The following is a 17,919-nucleotide window of genomic DNA, read 5'->3' on the forward strand; positions in this document are numbered from 1 at the left end:
TGCAGATATCATACACCCTTATTTTATTCATAATAAAACATAAACTTATCAGATGTTGAGACAGTTTACCATTTAATGAAAAATATTAGCTCTTTTTGAATTTGATAGCAGCAACACATCATGGAAAAATGGGAATGGGGAAACAGAAGGCTGGAAAAGTAAGTCATGCTAATGAAAAACAGTAGGAGGAGCATTTTGCAGCTAATTAGTTTAAATGGCAACAAATCAGTACCATGGTTGTTAAAATGCCCCTCTCAAAGCATTTTAGGGAGGCAGAGTCTCCCAGAAGTAAAGATGGGCAGAGTTTCACCAATCTGCAAAAAAACTGCATCTAAAAATTGTGAAACAAATTCAGAAAAATGTTCCTAAATGTAAAAAATGGGAAGATTTGAATATCCCACCATCTACAGTACATAATACCATTAAAAATTAAGGATGAGTATCCTGTACCAACAAAACCGATACCTACAACACAGATATCGATACTTTATTTTGATGCCCTGCCTCTCAATGAAAGATAAGAAATACATTATGGAATTTGTGTGACTAATATGTCAAATTAGACCGGTTTTCTTTTATATATCTCATGTTTGACTGGCATCTCAGAAAGATATTTCTGCAAATCATTTATGATACCAAGACAGCTTTTATTCTCCCACTGACTTACAACATGTTTTTTCCCCTTAAAAGTATCAATTCTGGCACCGTATAGGAACTGGCATCATATGAAAGTACTGATTCAGCATCAATTTTGGAAAAAAACCCAAACGATACCCAGCCCTATAAAAAATGTTCAGAGAATCTGGAGAAATCTCTTAGCAAAGGGACAAAGCCAGAGGTCAAGATTGGATGCTTGTGATCTCTGGGCCTCAGGTGGCACTGCATTTAAAAAAGGCATGATTCTGTACTAGAAATCACTGCATGGGCTTAAGAACACGTCTAGAAATTGCTGTCTGTCAACACAGTTTGCTGTGCCATCCACAAATTTAAGCCATATCAGACTAAGCCATATGTGAATACAATCCAGTCCCATCACTGTCTTCTCTGAGCCAAAGCTTATTTAAAATGGACTGGGGAAAAATGGAAAACTGTTCTGTGGTCAGATAAATCATAATTTGAATTTTGTTTTGGAAACCATGGATAATGTGTCCTTCAGAGGAGAGGGATCAGCCAGCTTGTTATGTATCAGAAAACAGTTCAAAAGCCTGCATCTCTGCTGGGCTGCATTAGTGCCTATGGCACGGGCAGCTTACATGTCTAGAAACTATCAATGCTTCAAAGTATATAGAGGTTTTTGGGCAACATATGCTCCCATCCAGACAGCATCTCTTTCAGGGCAGGCATTGAAAATCAGCAAGACAATGCTAAACCACATACTGCATCCATTATAACAGCAAAACTGAAGTAGAAGAGTCTGGGTGCTGAACTGGCCTGCCTGCAGTCCAGACCTTTCACCAACACCATGAAACAAAATATCCAGCAGAGAAGACACAGGACTGCTGAGCAGCTAGAATCCTACATCAGACAAGAATGGAACAACATCCCTCTCCCAAATCTCCATTAACTGGTCTCCTCATTTCCAAGACATTTACAGACTGTTATTGAAAGACGAGGGGATGCTACACCATGGTAAACATGGGCCAGTCCCTACATTTTTGGAGAAGGAACAGGGCTGAAATTCAAAATAGGCAACATCTGATATTTATGTTCTGTTGTGAATAAAATATATTGTGAGATCTGCAAGTCATTGTATTCAGTTTTATTTAGATTTTACAAAATGCCTCAACTTTGTATTCTCCCTTTTGGATCAAGATTGGGATAACTATGACCTGGTTGACTGAGAACGTGCACAGACGCAATACAAAAAGATATTGCAAAGTCACTTTTTCCCAATATCATCCAGCCCTAATCCCTGACTATAACTTTTGTCAGTTAGCTAAGTCTTCCTCATGCTAGAATCCTTCTTTATCCCACCTTTTCCACAATCTAAAACACTGCCTCTGGGATATGGAGCAGCATTACAGCAGCTCTGGAACAAGCATGTTACTAAGTATGACTTCTGAAAAGATTAGATGTTGCAATGCGAGTAGCACAGTCCTGCCAGTGCCAGCATAATAGATTCTCCTGAAGAGCTTTCAAAAAGAGGTCATATGAGGAGATTACAGCATGAGTGGAGGGGGAATTTCTTCCTACACATGCTGCAATCCACTTCTATGTTCAGTATTAACATGCCTGATTGTTTGGGTCACCCCCCGCCTCTTTTGTGGTCTGTTTAATATATTCAGCCACACTGCCTCATGCATTATGCAACATGTGTAACAAAACAATTGATTTCTTTGCTATAGTGGAGCCGTTGTTGCGTCGAGAACTGATTTCTAACGCCGTGTCACGCATGCCGGCAGGATAGTGCTGCACATAGAGAGAGAGTGGCCATTTTTAAACACCCACCCTTTGAGATATAGACAGCGGTCACGTGTGTAAGGAAGCAGTGCAACACTATACAGGGAGCAAAGACTTGATGTTAACCTACAGGCAAATGCTTCATCACTGATGCACAGGGGATGCCCATTGAAGCGTGGCTCACATACACAGATACAGCACACATTACAGCTGTGTTCATGCAGCATTATACTGTAACTAGTACAGGGATTCACCCACAAACCATTAGCATATGTTATTTTTCTATTTATATCCCAGATTAGCTACGTATGTGCTCACAGATGAGAGATGAAGGGTGCTGCTGCCCTACTTACCACGGAGATACTGAAAAAATCCAGTCACTAGATTTAAAGAAGTCTTCCTGACAGACACATCCTTATAGTGAGCCATTCTACAACCCACTCTCCAGCTCTCTCCCTTTGCCTTTCATGAGTTCCAGGGTACATAAATGTATGAGTAGAAATCAGATCCAGAGTGGAAAAAAGCATGCAGTAAATCCCACAGTTGTCCTTTTCCCCTTTTCTGTCCAGCAGGAAGCAAAACAGATCTGGCTGCCTGGTTTCCCCCGGTTGAAGCAAAAGAGCTGCTGGAGGCTGGGATGAAAACGTCCCCTCCTCCCTGACACTCTCACACTCAGACACACAAACACACACACAAGCACACACACACACCGACGGCAGAGGAGAAACCTCTAGCAGACAGGGTCATTTACAATCCCATCCTACCATCTTCCTGTGTTTTTCCCACCCAGAGGAGCCATGCTTGTGTGGATGTGCACAGCCCCCGCTGCACTGCCTCGCTGTATCATCGTACCGTCTGAGGCTGGAGAGAGATCAGCCAGAAGCATGGCTAAACCAATCAGGATGCAGGAGGCGATGATGTCACAGCTCTGGCTGCCTGCATTATCACGGTTAATGTGTGTATGTGAGGTGGGCAGGGGGGGTTGTGTTTGTCTATAAGATTTGTCTAATCTTCAATGAAAAAGGCACATTTTAAAGGCAAAATTATCCCACAAAGGAAATCATAAAAGTGAAATTTCTGTTTCAATGTTTTTCTTTGTATGTTTTAAATCATTTGGTTGTAAAAATCAATCTAAGTCCCTGTGGGCTCATCGATTAAGAAGACCAGAAAGGATTAAAAGACTGCTGCATAAAGCTCACCATGGTGCTACAAATCTTAATAATTAATGCTGAAGCTGGTGAATGACATCTACCACCTGCTCTCTCTCTCACTGCCAATGTTATTGTGATGACAAAGCGGACACACCCACCTCGGGATTCCCACTGCACACTCAGTATCATGTAAAACCTCTGAAGCATATTTCTTTTGTCCTGTTAGACCTAGAAGAACCACTTCAGATCTGACCATCCTGCTTTTCTGTTAAGGACTCAACTCTTCTAAAAACGACGCACAATAGTGAATAAGTGTGGTAGGGTATTTCATAGCTTATCATCTCCTGCAGAAAAGTCCCTTTATTCTTTTTAGACCACCAGAAAACTAAAAGCTTTTCTGATACACTAAAAATAGGCCTGAGCTTGTGTTTCTATTCTTACTGCTCCATAGGCCGCTGGTGGAGCTGGCCCAGAAAAGCTATTTGGGTGAAAACGTTTTTTTTTTCCCCTCTTTCACCAAAACAGCAAAAGGTTGGAAGGAGCAGCATTAAAAACATGCTGACAGCTGTGTGCACTTAGAACAAAAGAGCTTTGGAGATACTACAATTCATGCTCACATTCATTAACGACTGGCAGCTACAGAAAAAAGGGTCAGTTACTGGTATAATGATGAGAACAAATTAATAGTAAATGAATTAATCTTGCAATTTACTGTGGAAAAAAATCATTTTAATACTTAAAGAATATTTTTTATTGCCACTCTACATGCACTCACATGGAAATGTTTACGTCTGCTCCTAGTCAAATATTCTTTTATAGGTTTGGGTGTGAATTCTGATGTGTTCATATCAAATATAACTTAATGAAATTCTTCATTAGATTTCTAAGAAAAAAAGTGCAGAGCAGAGTATGCCAAAGGGTCAGGATTAAAAAACATCCAATGAATGTGCAGTACCACATAGTCCAACCCAGGAGAAATTATCTGCCTCAAAGGAAGTCATGTGCTTTTGTTTCCATTAGAGGCAACCAGGGCAGGGGATTAGTTGTAATTTTACTCAGAAGGACCAACAACTGCATTTTGCAAAACAAATAACCATGCAGAACAAGCCTATAATGTGAAACAGGGTGCATTACCTAAAACAGGAGCTGACATGTAAAATAATTTAGTTAAAGGCTTATTCTTAACATTGGAAAAATGTAATTTGAATGAGGCATGCCAAACTCAAGGTCTGACTCTCTTGCTTCAAAAGCTGAGAAACTCCATCTGCTAGCTACGCCAAAACAAGTGGTCCAAACTAGTTTGGAAACATGCACCTTATTCTTGATCAAACTGGCAAATGTCTGAGAAAAAAAATGAGTAAACAAGACTAAAAATATGACAAAGTGGTGTATCATGAATTTGATAGTTCAGCAGCCAGCCCTGAAACACTTAATTTAGAAAAAAAAAATAAAAGCAAACAATTAACATGATAGGATGAATTTAAACTATCAAACTGGAGAAAAATTGTATTTCCAAATACACTATCCTGTTCAACTGCTCCTCATTAACAAAAACATTTAATAAGTCAATGACACTGTAGCAACCAATGCATTTATCTCATGTAGGCATGGTCAAGATGATTTGCTGAAGTTCAACCTGAGCAAGAGAATGGAGAAGAAAAGTGCTTTAAGTGATTTTAAACACGCCATGATTGTTGTTAACTTACATGTTGTTTCCCTACAATCTGACCCTACCATCTGAATGTGGCAGCAGAAATCCAGACACTTTAGACCAGGCAACAACTATCCAGTCTTCTATTGTCTACTTTTGGTGAACCTGTGTGATTTGTAGCCTCAGTTTCCTGTTCTTAGCTGACAGGAATGAGCCCTGGTGTTGTCGTCTACTGCTGGAGCCCATTGCTTCAAGGTATGGTGTGGTGTACCTTCGGAGATGCTCTTCTGCATACTTTGGTGTATAACAACTGTTGTGATTTATTTTTTCCTGATGTCTATCTGATCTATGCCATCAAAGAGGCATTTTGGCCCAGAGAACTTTTGCTCACTGGATATCTTCTCTTTTTCAGATCAGTCTCTGTAAACCCTTACGATGGAAAATCCCAGAAGATCAGCTGTTTCTCAAATATCTAGACCAGCCAGTCTGGCACCAGCAACTATGGTTCAAAGTCACTTAAATCACCTTCCTGCCATGTGATTGGCTGATAGGTATTTGCATTGATTAGCAGTTGAACAGAAATGCCTAATGAAGTGGCCAGTGAGTGTAGTTAGGACAAATTAGTATCAGTGCTGTTGTATGTTGCTCTTAGATGAATAACAGCATTAATTTCATCATTTCTGTCATTAAACACAACTTATGCATGTGCAGGACATGATCAGAAAAGAGATAAGAGGTACAGCGTTTTCAACATGGGACGTAAAAGTTTTTAAAACTTCAACAAAAATGTGTGAACAAAAGTTTCCCTGATATTCCAGCTGCTCAGTCTCCATGCAGCATTCATGGAGCTGTCCAGAGTCCTGAAAACATCTGTGCTGTTTACTTTGTGTTCTAGGATGAAGATATGTGGGCCAGACCTTGATATTCCAGCTCTAATAAGCATGAAATCCATATGTAAAACAGCTCCTCTTCACTGAGTTATTATGTCCAAGTCAACTGACTTAATTAAGCCTGATGTAGCACTAACAGCTAAGTGGCAATTAAAAGTGGAAAGCCCGGCAACAATCACCTCACAGAGCATCAAACCACTAAAGCATCTGCCACTCACGAGTAATGGAGTACTTACAGTGATCTTAGGACAGATGATACCTTTGGCAATACTGTACTAAAGGTGCTTGGCTTCTCTGGCCTGTGTGGGTCACCTGGGAGCACTGTAAAAGCCCACTCATTCTGTTGTTCCATTTAGTCGAGAGCATCCCTACTTAAGCTCTGACAGGACAACAACAATCAGGCAGGATAAGAAATGATTCTGTCCATTCAGAGCTGACTGGCAGTGAGGTTTTACTGTTTACTGAATGGATCCAAAACAAATCTGTAATCTAATATAAAAATAAAACAAACAATAGCAGAACCTTACAAAAATAGGACAGTGTTTGATTTAAACCACTCAAATGAGCACTAAAGTGGGAAAGAGGCTCTCTAGTCATGAGATCATATCAGTGTCTGTTCCTGGCAGCTGTTACTGACACTGTAGCCTCTCTTGCAGCTGACAGCAAGCATGCTTGTCTGTATTTCATTTGCTTTTACTCCACCTGTAATGTAACCACTTTGCCCCCTTAATCAAAACAGATTTCTTACAATGGCTGCCTTTATTTCTGTGATTTGGCAATGCTCTTTCAAAAGCGTAAAATTTGTGTTGATACTGCAAGTTTGGAAGGTGTTTTGTAGAAATATACTTTAATGATCTGATGGATCTGATGGATCTGGTTATTAGTAACCTGGTTGCAGGGGAGCCAGAGCAGTTGGCAGCAAGAAAGATGCACTCTTGAGTTATATATTGGACTTGTATTCTTTTTCACAATGAAGTCCAAAACATATGTTGAAACCTACGAAAACAAAGAAGATGGATGATCAAGGACACCTTCGAGAGAAAGAACAGGAAATTTCCATCAAGAAAAACCCCAAAAAGGTGAAAAGAAGACCTCAGTCTCAACTACAGCTCCTGGCTAGCTTAAAAGCTAAAAACAACTGCCAGTAACTGCCACGAAACACTGCCTGATCAGCAGTAGACTACTGAATGCTTCCTACTGACGTAGCGTGGGGCAGTGCGTATAAACGCAGCGGCCCGGCGCTCCACCACTAGCAGCAAAACAAAGACCTACATTTACACCAGAACTGACAGCATGCCCACGGAGTTTACATCTTTCCCAACGGAGATTATCCGGAGAACTCGGCATTTTGCGAGACGGTGGAAGCGGGGCAAACAAGCCGGGCTGCAGGCTAGGCTAAGAGCGTCCCCACACAAACCTGTCGTACCAAGCGTCTTTCTCCCGGGTGCCCACTCCCTGGCCAGCAGGATGGATGACGTGAGGCTGCAGATTCTAACCACTGCTTGGACCACTGTGTTTGCTGCTACACAGGAGACTGCCAAACATAATTTCATTCTGTTTTTACAATGCAGTGACAATAAACGACTACCTATTTATCTTTAAACCTTAAAAACCATTGGTCCAAAATAAATGGGTTACTTTTTGATGACTGCTGTATTGTATGAGTCATTCTAAGTCAATCTTTGGACTGTGCGTCAGGGAGAATTTAATATTTAATAAAGTCACAATAGAGCCAGAACATCGTGACTGGAAATGTTGCTATTTTCATACCTTAAAAACACCAACCATTTAATTTAGTCCTTTGCCACCTAACTCATTCTGACATGAAGCAAAGAGGCAAAAAACCATGTAAAGATATCTGCATTAAAGTGATCTTGAAGGACATTTAACATTGGCTTGGTAAGTACTGAGCAGCATTGGCACTATTCAGTTAAAAAATATTTCTGTCTTCTTTTGCATCTTTAAATTTAAATAAAGCCAAACTTAGTGTGTAATGCTCAGCTTCATTTTATTTTATTTATACTCTCTTGCACAATGTTGAAGTTGAAGCAACTATTAAATATCTAGACTTATCAATGAATGTTGTCAGTTCTGGGATTCTATGTGTTATTTCAGCAATTGATATGTGGGTGATCTCCAAGGATACTTTTATTTGTCAGTGAATACATCAAATATGTCAAGTTTATTAAAATGCAATCCATTTAATTTTTTTGTCCATGGAAAATCTTTTTCAGTAAATTACATGAAAAGTGTTTAACTCTTGCTTCTATACTGAAAAAAGAATATATGTAACCAAAATTGATAAACTTTTATCTGTCATTATGTAACATCAGATCTGCCTGCACGCTATCTGACGTCACCAAAAACTCTGCACCATCTGTGTTTTATCATTTCCTGTTTGACACGCTGTCTTAGCTAGAGTGAAAGCCACAAGAAACCCACATGAGCCCAGGCATAATGAGAGGAACAATCCTGTCATGTACACTCAACCAGGCAGCTAACAGACATCAGGTGTACCCTGAGGGCATCCAAGGCTGCAGGCTGTTGCTACACTTCAGTTAGAGCACTGAAGTAACACAGACTGATATACTGTAATGTAATGGCAACAATAAGTGTAAATAAATAAGTATCATTATGTTTGTTTTATGATTTCTTCACAAATATGTGTTAATACACTTTACTAGCATGATCATCAGTGTGTTTCCAGAAACTTCAGATTTTCTAGTGTCTGTAATTCATACCCTGCAGGGACCATTGCTCTTGTCAAAGTGAGTCTAAAGTCTGCCTACAGGATACTTTTAAAGACAGGAAGCTGCATTGAATCCCCAGAAAACAGTATGTACAGAGCACCAATAACGACAATGTCTTCCAGATGTGGCTTGACACCAAATTCCACTTCCTGACATGAAACACATGACAGTGGCTGGCACTTTGCAATGCACATTATACTATTTCTGCACTGTTCAGCACAAATTTAATCTTAAAATTTATACTGAATTCAAAATTTTCATTAGTGGATTCTAAGATATTCATTTATGATGAAATAATAATCCAATTCATTCAAAAGTGCCTCTTCACTGATTCACTCCTCAATTACATTTTATATATTTTCAACAAATATCAGCCTATACTGACTGTAAATATTGGGTCATATCGGTTTTAAGTATCAGCCACATGCACAAATATTTTTGAGGAGTTTCAGGCTGGACCAACAGACCTATGTCAGCTAAACTTTTATCTGCTCATCCTCAATTCTTAAACATTAAAGTGTGTCATAAGGACTGAAATTTTAGGTCTGACCTACCTTGATGTATCAGTTTTGATATCAGTTTTGGCTAAAATGATGTTTAATAATGTTTTAATATTGGCAAATCAGATATCAGCCAAAATCCAATATTATGCATCCCTACCATAAGTATTGATCAGTCTCATTTATACACATCAATACAAATTTGCATGCTACTAGTGTAGCAGTGGGAGCGATTCAGGGCTAAGTGTCTAGCCCTAGGACACATCAACATGTAACTGCAGGAATTAAAACCCTAACCAATCAATTGAGAGACGATCGACTTTACCTGTTTAGTCACAATCCAACATAAAACAAATTATAAGTATCAGCTAAATAAATGAAATGCTGAATAAATAGGTTTTTAACTGACATATTCAGTCAGAGAGTCTATTTATAATCTTACTACAAGGGAGTTGCTTACTTTTGGTTCCTGAAAAAATAGAGAAGGATCTACAATTCCGTTAAGGAATATAAAAGGACAAAGGGGAGGTTATACGGATTGTTAGAAAACAACTAAGACTATTGAGAAGAAGCAGAGTAATTTTTAAATCAACCTTTAAAAACACTTAGATTTGTTACATGATAACTTAAGAACTTGGTTTGATATGCTGTTATTTGTTGGTTCGGTGTTTAGTTGATGACATTTCTATTTATCTTTTAAGACATTTAAAATGCTTCACTTCACTTTAAGAAAGTCAGGGTGTCATATTGAGCTCACACCCAAATGACAGGCATTCTTAGTCATGAGATATTTCACACTTACTGTGCATTCATATCAATAATGTGCAAATGAAAATACCTTTGCAGTGCACAGGAAACCAAAAGTCTCTAGAGCAGGAACTAGGCACCATTGGCACAACCACAGACAAATGTTTCATAACAGTCGCTATGGTAACAAGCCAAATCGTGAAATATTTCCGGGTATTACTGTATGTCTGGAAATACATCTAAACCTAGACAGAGATGCCAGAGTCTACCAGACTGTCGTAGTGATGATAACAAAAGGGGGATACCGACCAAGAGAGAGACTCCCGTTATCGATCTATTCTCCTTCCAAGGGCAGAAAGGGTGTCAGGTTTTAGTCTCGTTCGGTGCTTTGTCTATGCATTCATGAAGCCGCAGTTGTTTTAAGCCAGTATCTCATGTCAAGACTCAGACAAGACTTAATGTTGGTGATGCTCCCTGGCTGGCTTTACAAAGCACAAACATAGATAAAGTCCTACAATTTACCCAAGACTTAGATTAAAAAAAAAACGTCTACATTTTTTGGATATATCAAAAATAGATTAGCCCACTCCTATAAAAAGTTGTGTCTATTAGGTTCTCTGTACAAACAGCAAGCCATCTTGATACATTTATAAGACATGCTACTGGGATGTGTCTCTTTGCAACAGATTTGGCTTACAAAGTTCTACAAATAGATTTAAAATTGTGACAAAAAAGATACAAAGACATCTACAGAGTTTAAGTCACTGAATAAAATAATTCCCCCTTCTTCCAAATAGCCCATTTACACACTCATTTAGGCTGGCACACAATGTAGTGTCTTTTTAAAAGGTTGGTCACAAGATACTGGACGAATGAATATTAATTTTCTCATTATCGCAAATCAGATTTTGTGCAATTGAAACAAAAATCAAAGGCACCATGAGCAAATCACATCAAATTTCCCAAACAAGAAATTTATTTAGTAGGCCTGGAGGACAGCCTACTCACATTTTAGTCATTATAAACATATTTAACAATGTCACTGACTAAAAATCTCTGTTCATGAGACTACAGAGTTAATACTTTAGGAACAGTCTGACCCATAACTAGCAGAAGTTCAGTTATCATAATCCTGGTTATAGGTCAAACAGATTGCTTTTAATGACTCGTTTTCTAACAGCATGCCTCACTTCAGTTTAGGTAAGTGTAACTTGTGGGTGTGTAAGTAAGCATGTGTGTGAGAGCAGCCTCCTGCCTTGCGAGGGCTGGCAAACTTCAGATGGGCACGCAGCCCAGGAATTGAATCAGCACAATATTACAGTGCAGCAGCACAGGAGGAGAGAATGTTTTGTCCCGTAAGCCAGCAGAGTAAAAGAGTGACACTCACCCTGCAGTTTTTGCACCACATTGGCGATGTCCACAGAACCTCGACCGAAGTGCCTTGGGGAGGCCATGTCGTCCCGCTGCAGCTGTATGACACGGTGAGCCACTGATGCTGAGAGCAGAAGATCCTTCACAACTGTCCTGAGTGGGACATCCCCTCTGCCCCTCCCTCTCTGTCTCTCTTCTCTCCTCTTTGTAAAGTCACTGCAGGACCAGGTCCAATTGAATCTCAGGTTTCATGCAGTGACAAGCAGGTTTACCATCCAATAGAAGCAGCTGTTCCATCCACTGTCTGTGATAGAGGAGCATGTTAAGAAGGTTTCAACTGAAGCCACGCCTTTTGAGAGGAAAATATTTTGTAAAACTGCTGCTTTTACTAACTTTACAGACCTACCAGACCAACCAAACTTTCTAACTTCTCTTCTTGTTCCCATTTATATTGATATCTATTACAGCCAGTACTAGAAACCTAAGGATACTTTACACCTTGAAAAATTAAAGCTGTCAAGATTAATTGCACTGATAAGTCAAAAGTCATCTGCAACTTATGTTATCAAACATTTCTCTTTTTACTGTCCCCTTATTTATTTTTCTACTCATTACAAGTTCCTTTTTCTTTGGTTATGTTCATGTTAAAATCTTCAAACTACCTACACAGGCAGGCCTGTATCCCAACAGGGACGAATACCTCAGCATAAGACAGTAGAAAAATCCAAAATGACACAAAAACTTAAAATGTTAAACCTTTTGACAGCCCTATAAATAATATTACCATCATGAAAGTCTTGAACCTGGCACATCACTAAAAGAATATGGATGTACAGTTGATTTTCATTTGTTTTTCTAAATTGTTTGAGCTCTTCTGGTAGCAATTTTGTGCCCATCCAACTATCATACTATCAAATATGCATTTCTATGCAGTTTTGCAAAAAAAAAGTTTTGTTTGACACAGTGTATTCAGAAAGCATCAAGACCCCTTCACTTTTTTGTTTTTCTAATGATGCAGCCTGATGCTACTGTCAAAAAATAATTCTTTTTATTTTCATTTATCTACACTCAGTACCCTATCATGACAAATTGAAACAGAATAGAAACGTTTTTGGCAAATGTTAAAAATAAGAAGCTGAAATATCACTTTTACATTAGTATGCAGACCTGCACACCTCTCTATAGAAGGCCTCATGGTTGATAATGCTTATCACTGTAAAAACCAAGCCATGAAGTTGAAGGATCCGGTCTCTGAACTCAAAGTTGGATTGCTGCAAGGCAGAGATCTTGGGAAGGTTAAAGTTCCAGAGATCCTGTGTGGAGATGGGGAAAGTTACAGAGGAACAACAATCACTGCAGCCCTCCATCGATCTGGGCTTATGGCACAGGCGTCAGACAGAAGCCTCTCCTCAGTGCAAAACACATGAAAGCCCACTTGGCTTTCACATAGTGTTTTGCAAACTCCAAGCGGGGTTTAATGTGTTTGCACTAAGAATTAAGGAGGCCACCTTGCTCTTGGCTTGGTTTTAGCTCTGATATGCACTGTCAGCTGTGAGGTCTTGTAAAGAGAGATGTGTGCCTTCCCAAATCATGTCCAATCTATCTAATTTACCACAGGTGGACTCCAATCAAGGCATAGAAGTATCTCAGCAAAGATCCAGAGAAATGGGAGGAACCCATTTTGAAATAAAAATAAATAAATAAATTCTGTGTTATCATGATGGGGTACTAAGTATAAATGAGTAAGAATTTTTTTATGTAGTATCAGGCTGTAACATAAGAAAAACAAAAAACAGTGGGTGAAGGGGTCTGAATGCATTGTAAGTTTCTTATTAATTGAAAAAAAAAAAAACTATATGTGAAGCCAAACAGTGCAGCAAGATTTCAGTATAGTTTTTCATAAGATTAGACATAAGATCATAGGGAAAAGTTTTCATTCTTGCATATAAAGGCAGAGTGGGCATTCAAAAATATTTCTAGAATTATTCTACAGTCCTGAAACAATAAATTTGATGAAGGACCCATTCAAATACAAGTTTCTATCAGTCATTTCAGTATGAGATTATCAACTTACAAAAGTACTAGAACAGGTTTACCTAAATGGAATGCAGCCATCATTAATGTAATTGGAAACACCTGTGCTTTCCCACTGGTTATACATTATTGTTAGTAAATGCAACAATTGATACAGAACAGGAAATAAAACAGCCTGACTATAAATTATTATACTTTTATGTAAATTAAGGCAGTCAATAAATGTAAGGGAAGGAAAAAATGCAGATATGTAGGTAAAAAATAGAAACACAAGCACAGACCCGAGGACTTGAACTGTTGTCAACAGAGAAATAACACAGCTAGGACACTTTATATTTAGCCTAAGAGTAAAACAGTTTGTTTCTGAACTAAATAACAGTATTTTAAACTAACCTCTTACGTCCACTAATGCAAATTTGAAAACCCAGAAGCACACGAGCTACTTAAAAGGAAGTGAGAAAATGTCTAAATTAGTCAAAGGAAGTGACTTAGCTAGCTAGAACTCACCGAAGGTTTGATTGAATTTATGTCATTTGTGAACATTTTATGTCGACACAAACTTATCTTGTAATTAAAAACGGTCTATCGAACTAAAAATAATACCTGCACAGATATTTGAATGCAGGGATATCAGCACATCAGCGTCACTTCAACACGAAAGGAAGTTGCTGAAACGCACCGAGCATGAAAGCATGATAAAATTGATAGTTAGCACTTCCGTAAGCATAACCTAAACAACCGGCATGCAAACTTTACCCAATCACTGAAAACATAAGTTGTATCTGACTTATTATCTCACCTCTCTGAGGACTGCAGGGCATGATAACTGAACAGAAGAAGTGTCTGACTGTGTGCATGTGTTGCCTTGTTGGCATGGCAACGGCGAAACTGAAACATGACGGCGTGATGGAAGTTTGTTAAAACCGCAAAAAGAAGTAATAGTTGTAGAAGAAGAAGAAGAAGAAGAAGAAGAGCGGCAGAAACTAGAGAAGGAGGGGGCGCAGATGTGTGGTCTACTTCCTAATATTTGAGGACAAAGGTTCATTCTTTGGCTACACAGAGAGGAATTCCGTGTGTCCCGTCTGGGTCTGTTTATGGAAGCCTACAGTGACCTCAAAGTGGCCTTTGGGGATAGTTTGGAAAACAATGCCATATTCTAAAACGAAAGTATTAGGGTCTGCTAAACATCAAACGAAGCCATACTGTCCCATGTGGGAATTTTTAACTGTAAATCTACTGTTTACTTTTATTGATGATAGTTAAAACTTTAACAATGTCTTTATTTATCACGAAGCTAGAGGAAGTTTTTGGTTGCCAGATCGTGGAAAATCCCCCTTTAATCTGTCCTTATGGCTTTTAAATTAATTATGAAAGTCCTCCCATAGAGAGGGAGAGGGCTGCATACCATCTGGACCACAGTCCACTTGTTATGTCATTAATATTGCGTTAACTGTGTGTCAGCTAAATGTTTAAAAGTTATGGGGTTTTTTTTTGTTTTGTTTTGTTTTTTTAGATTTTTTTTTTTGTTTGTTTTAAATTCAGAGGGCTCACTGACAGGCCGGCAGCTATTCAGTTATGTACAAAATGTTAGTATAACAACGTTTAAGACATCCAGAAAGCTCTGATTCTCAGGATTCTGACCATCACTGCAGCAGCCACAGTTAATGCATTTGTCAGACAGCAAACAAACAATAATAAAAGTGACACAGCTCACCAATAGAAGCTCTCCTGATAATAATTTTCCATCAGAATCAGTCCTGTTGCATCGGAAAAAGTCCCCACAATTTAAATCCAGTCACAATTTTAGTCCATAAACAGGATTGTATCCATAAAGATCCATGGACTGTTTTTTATTATTTGGAATTTTCTGCTGTTGTTCTCGATAGTCTGCTTTAATAATGTCTTTTTTACATGCAATTATTAGCACTACTTTTCCTCATAAAAACAGGTATAAAATCCTCACTAGAAGGCTTCGTGCTGTGGTCTGTTGAGTTTTCCAGCTATACCTCCCAGCTACAGTCATCTACAGGCCTCTGTTTCACAATGCAAATTCAACCCAGGAAAAAAAAAATCGTTTCTTATTGTATTACTTAACAACAGCAGCAGCTACAGTGAATCTGTGTTACCTTTCAAAAGACACCTTGTTTGTGCTTGTACTCAAAATGGTTCAAGCACATCATACAGTTTAAATTAGGGATACTTAAGTAGGAGTTTTTGACCACCCTGAATTCAAAAGGGGTTCTGATACACCAGTGGTTCCCAAACTTTATCCATTTGACTGGCCTTAGGAAGATTAAATTCCTACTCACCGCACACACATAAATATGTGATTATGACATCCAGCGTTGTTCAAGGGAAGTCATCACATTTTCACATCTTTGGTTTAGTGATTGTGAGGTCTGATGTTGCTACACCTATGTTTACTGGGAAAGGTCTCTCAAAAGTTTGCCATGCTTTAGTAGCAGTGCTAAACGTCGCACCTTGACTTTATTTAGCCTTGTCGCGCCCCCCTTGTCATAACTTTTGACCCCCCTCAGGGACCATGGAACCACTTTGGGTATCACTGATTCACCATTTGCAAAGTGCAAGTCAATCCCCTTCCAATATAAAATGTTAAAAATACAAAAAGAAATATTTTGAAATAGCCCATAGCAAGACCATCAAGACACTAAGAAAGCCGTAAAATTATCAAGGACACCCATAAGGAGGGATAAAGGGTACTGATTTCTGGGGCCCAGTCAATGTGGGGGCCACGGGGGTCAGGTAAATCACAGTCCATGGTAAAGTCAAACTGTGGTAGCCGTATTTTATATGTGACCTGAATAATAACCACTCTATACAAATAAACACAAATTAACTTCATTTTTGATGTAGTACAAAAAAGCCTTGTTCAAAATGTAACCCCCTTTTTCTTAAACTAAAATTCCCTTTTTTCTGATGTTACCAATGTGGATTGGCAAATCAACTAAAATATTTGGGAAGTAATCTCAGACTTTGCAGCTAAGCCGTGATGTGCACAAACGTCAGAATGCCAGAGAGTAGAAGGAACTGAAATCACTATAACTGAGATCTTATCATATTTGTATTATAACTAGCCCGCCAGTATGAGGTCTGCAGATTTCCTCCAGTATAACAATGTATACTTCAACTTGATTATTTAAAATATCCTTGTTAAGCTAAAAATCTGAAAAAGTAAAGAGTAATAAAGATTTCATAAAAAGTCGAGAATGTGGGGGAAAAATTAATTTGTGTTTTATTTCATATTTTCAATTTTGCATCTCAAGATTACAGCTCAAACTTATGAATTTGATTTTTCATTTCATATTTTGACCTTTTCAACTCATTATTTGGACTTTATATGTCAAGTTTGTATCTTTTAGATCCCCAATTTTAAATTTTATTATGTCATATTTTGACCTTTTCAACTCCTTACTTTGGCTTTTTAGTCCCACATTTTGACTTTCAAACACCTGATTTCAATTTTTCCTCATATTTTGACAATTTAAATTCATTATTTTTACATTTCATATGATATTTTTAGCTTTAAAACTCCCAATTTTGAAATTTAAATCATATTTTTAACTGTTAAAGTCATCATTTTGAATTCTAGCCAATATTTTGACATTTCTACTGCTAATTTTGGCTTTTTAATCCCACATTTTGAACTATCAGACTCACAATTTTAAATTTTAAGTCATATTTTGAATCTTAACTTTTGACCTTTTTTGCTCTTTAAAACATTCTTTCTCTATTTTTAATATCGTGTTCTGATGTTTTGAACCAATAAATTTGAATTTTTATCTCCGATTTGAGCCTTTAAACTTATCATTTTTACCATTTTGAATTTCCAAATCCTTTATCATCAGTGCTTTTTTCATATTTTATTACTGGTGAAAATGAGGTTTACAGTTATGGTTAAATGTTGACCCAGTTTGGCCCCCAGGTTAGATCTAAATCCAGAATCTGGCCCCTGACTGAGTTTGACACCCTGCATTAATATGTCAGTAAATTCCAGCTGGGGTTTTTATGGGGCCCAGCCAGATCTGTGGATAGACCCCTGAAAATTATTATATTTATTTCAACATTTCATCATTCTTTAAGGCTTTTATTTATACAGCATTAAACTAAAACCATCATGGCCCTGACTTGGAGTTAAACAAGTGCAAGCAAGTGCAAACTCTGCTATTAAACTTGGAAAACAATGTCTCAATAAATATTTTGTATAAAGTGACTTTTATGTTGCAGTAGGCTACTTCAGGAAAAGCAGAATTTCAGAGTGAGTCATAAAAGCTCTCTAAAGACCTAACGTTGGCAGGTGACTGCAGGGATTTTGTTCTCTGTTCCTCTTAAAGGCCACTATCAGCCAGCTGGTGGCTGTTTTCATAGTCAAGATTATGTAATGAATAAAAACACTCCTAAGTATGA

At 38.2% G+C, this 17,919-nt stretch overlaps 1 protein-coding gene across 2 annotated transcripts in view; it reads right to left on the bottom strand.

The window, feature by feature from the left end:
• syne1b (spectrin repeat containing, nuclear envelope 1b) overlaps positions 1–11,694 on the bottom strand; it is a 106,232-nt gene extending 94,538 nt beyond the window's left edge. The window contains exon 1 of one of the 2 annotated variants that reach the window (XM_041811993.1): positions 11,477–11,694. In XM_041811993.1, coding sequence (XP_041667927.1) covers positions 11,477–11,543 — 67 coding nt within the window. In that variant the 5' untranslated portion in view covers positions 11,544–11,694. Of the gene's footprint in view, positions 1–2,753; positions 2,879–11,476 lie in introns of those variants that run through there. The other variant, XM_041811992.1, reaches the window with a different exon arrangement.
• Positions 11,695–17,919: the final 6,225 nt, after the last annotated feature.

Source organism: Cheilinus undulatus, linkage group 18 (genome assembly GCF_018320785.1).
Source record: "Cheilinus undulatus linkage group 18, ASM1832078v1, whole genome shotgun sequence".
Taxonomy (NCBI): domain Eukaryota; kingdom Metazoa; phylum Chordata; class Actinopteri; order Labriformes; family Labridae; genus Cheilinus; species Cheilinus undulatus.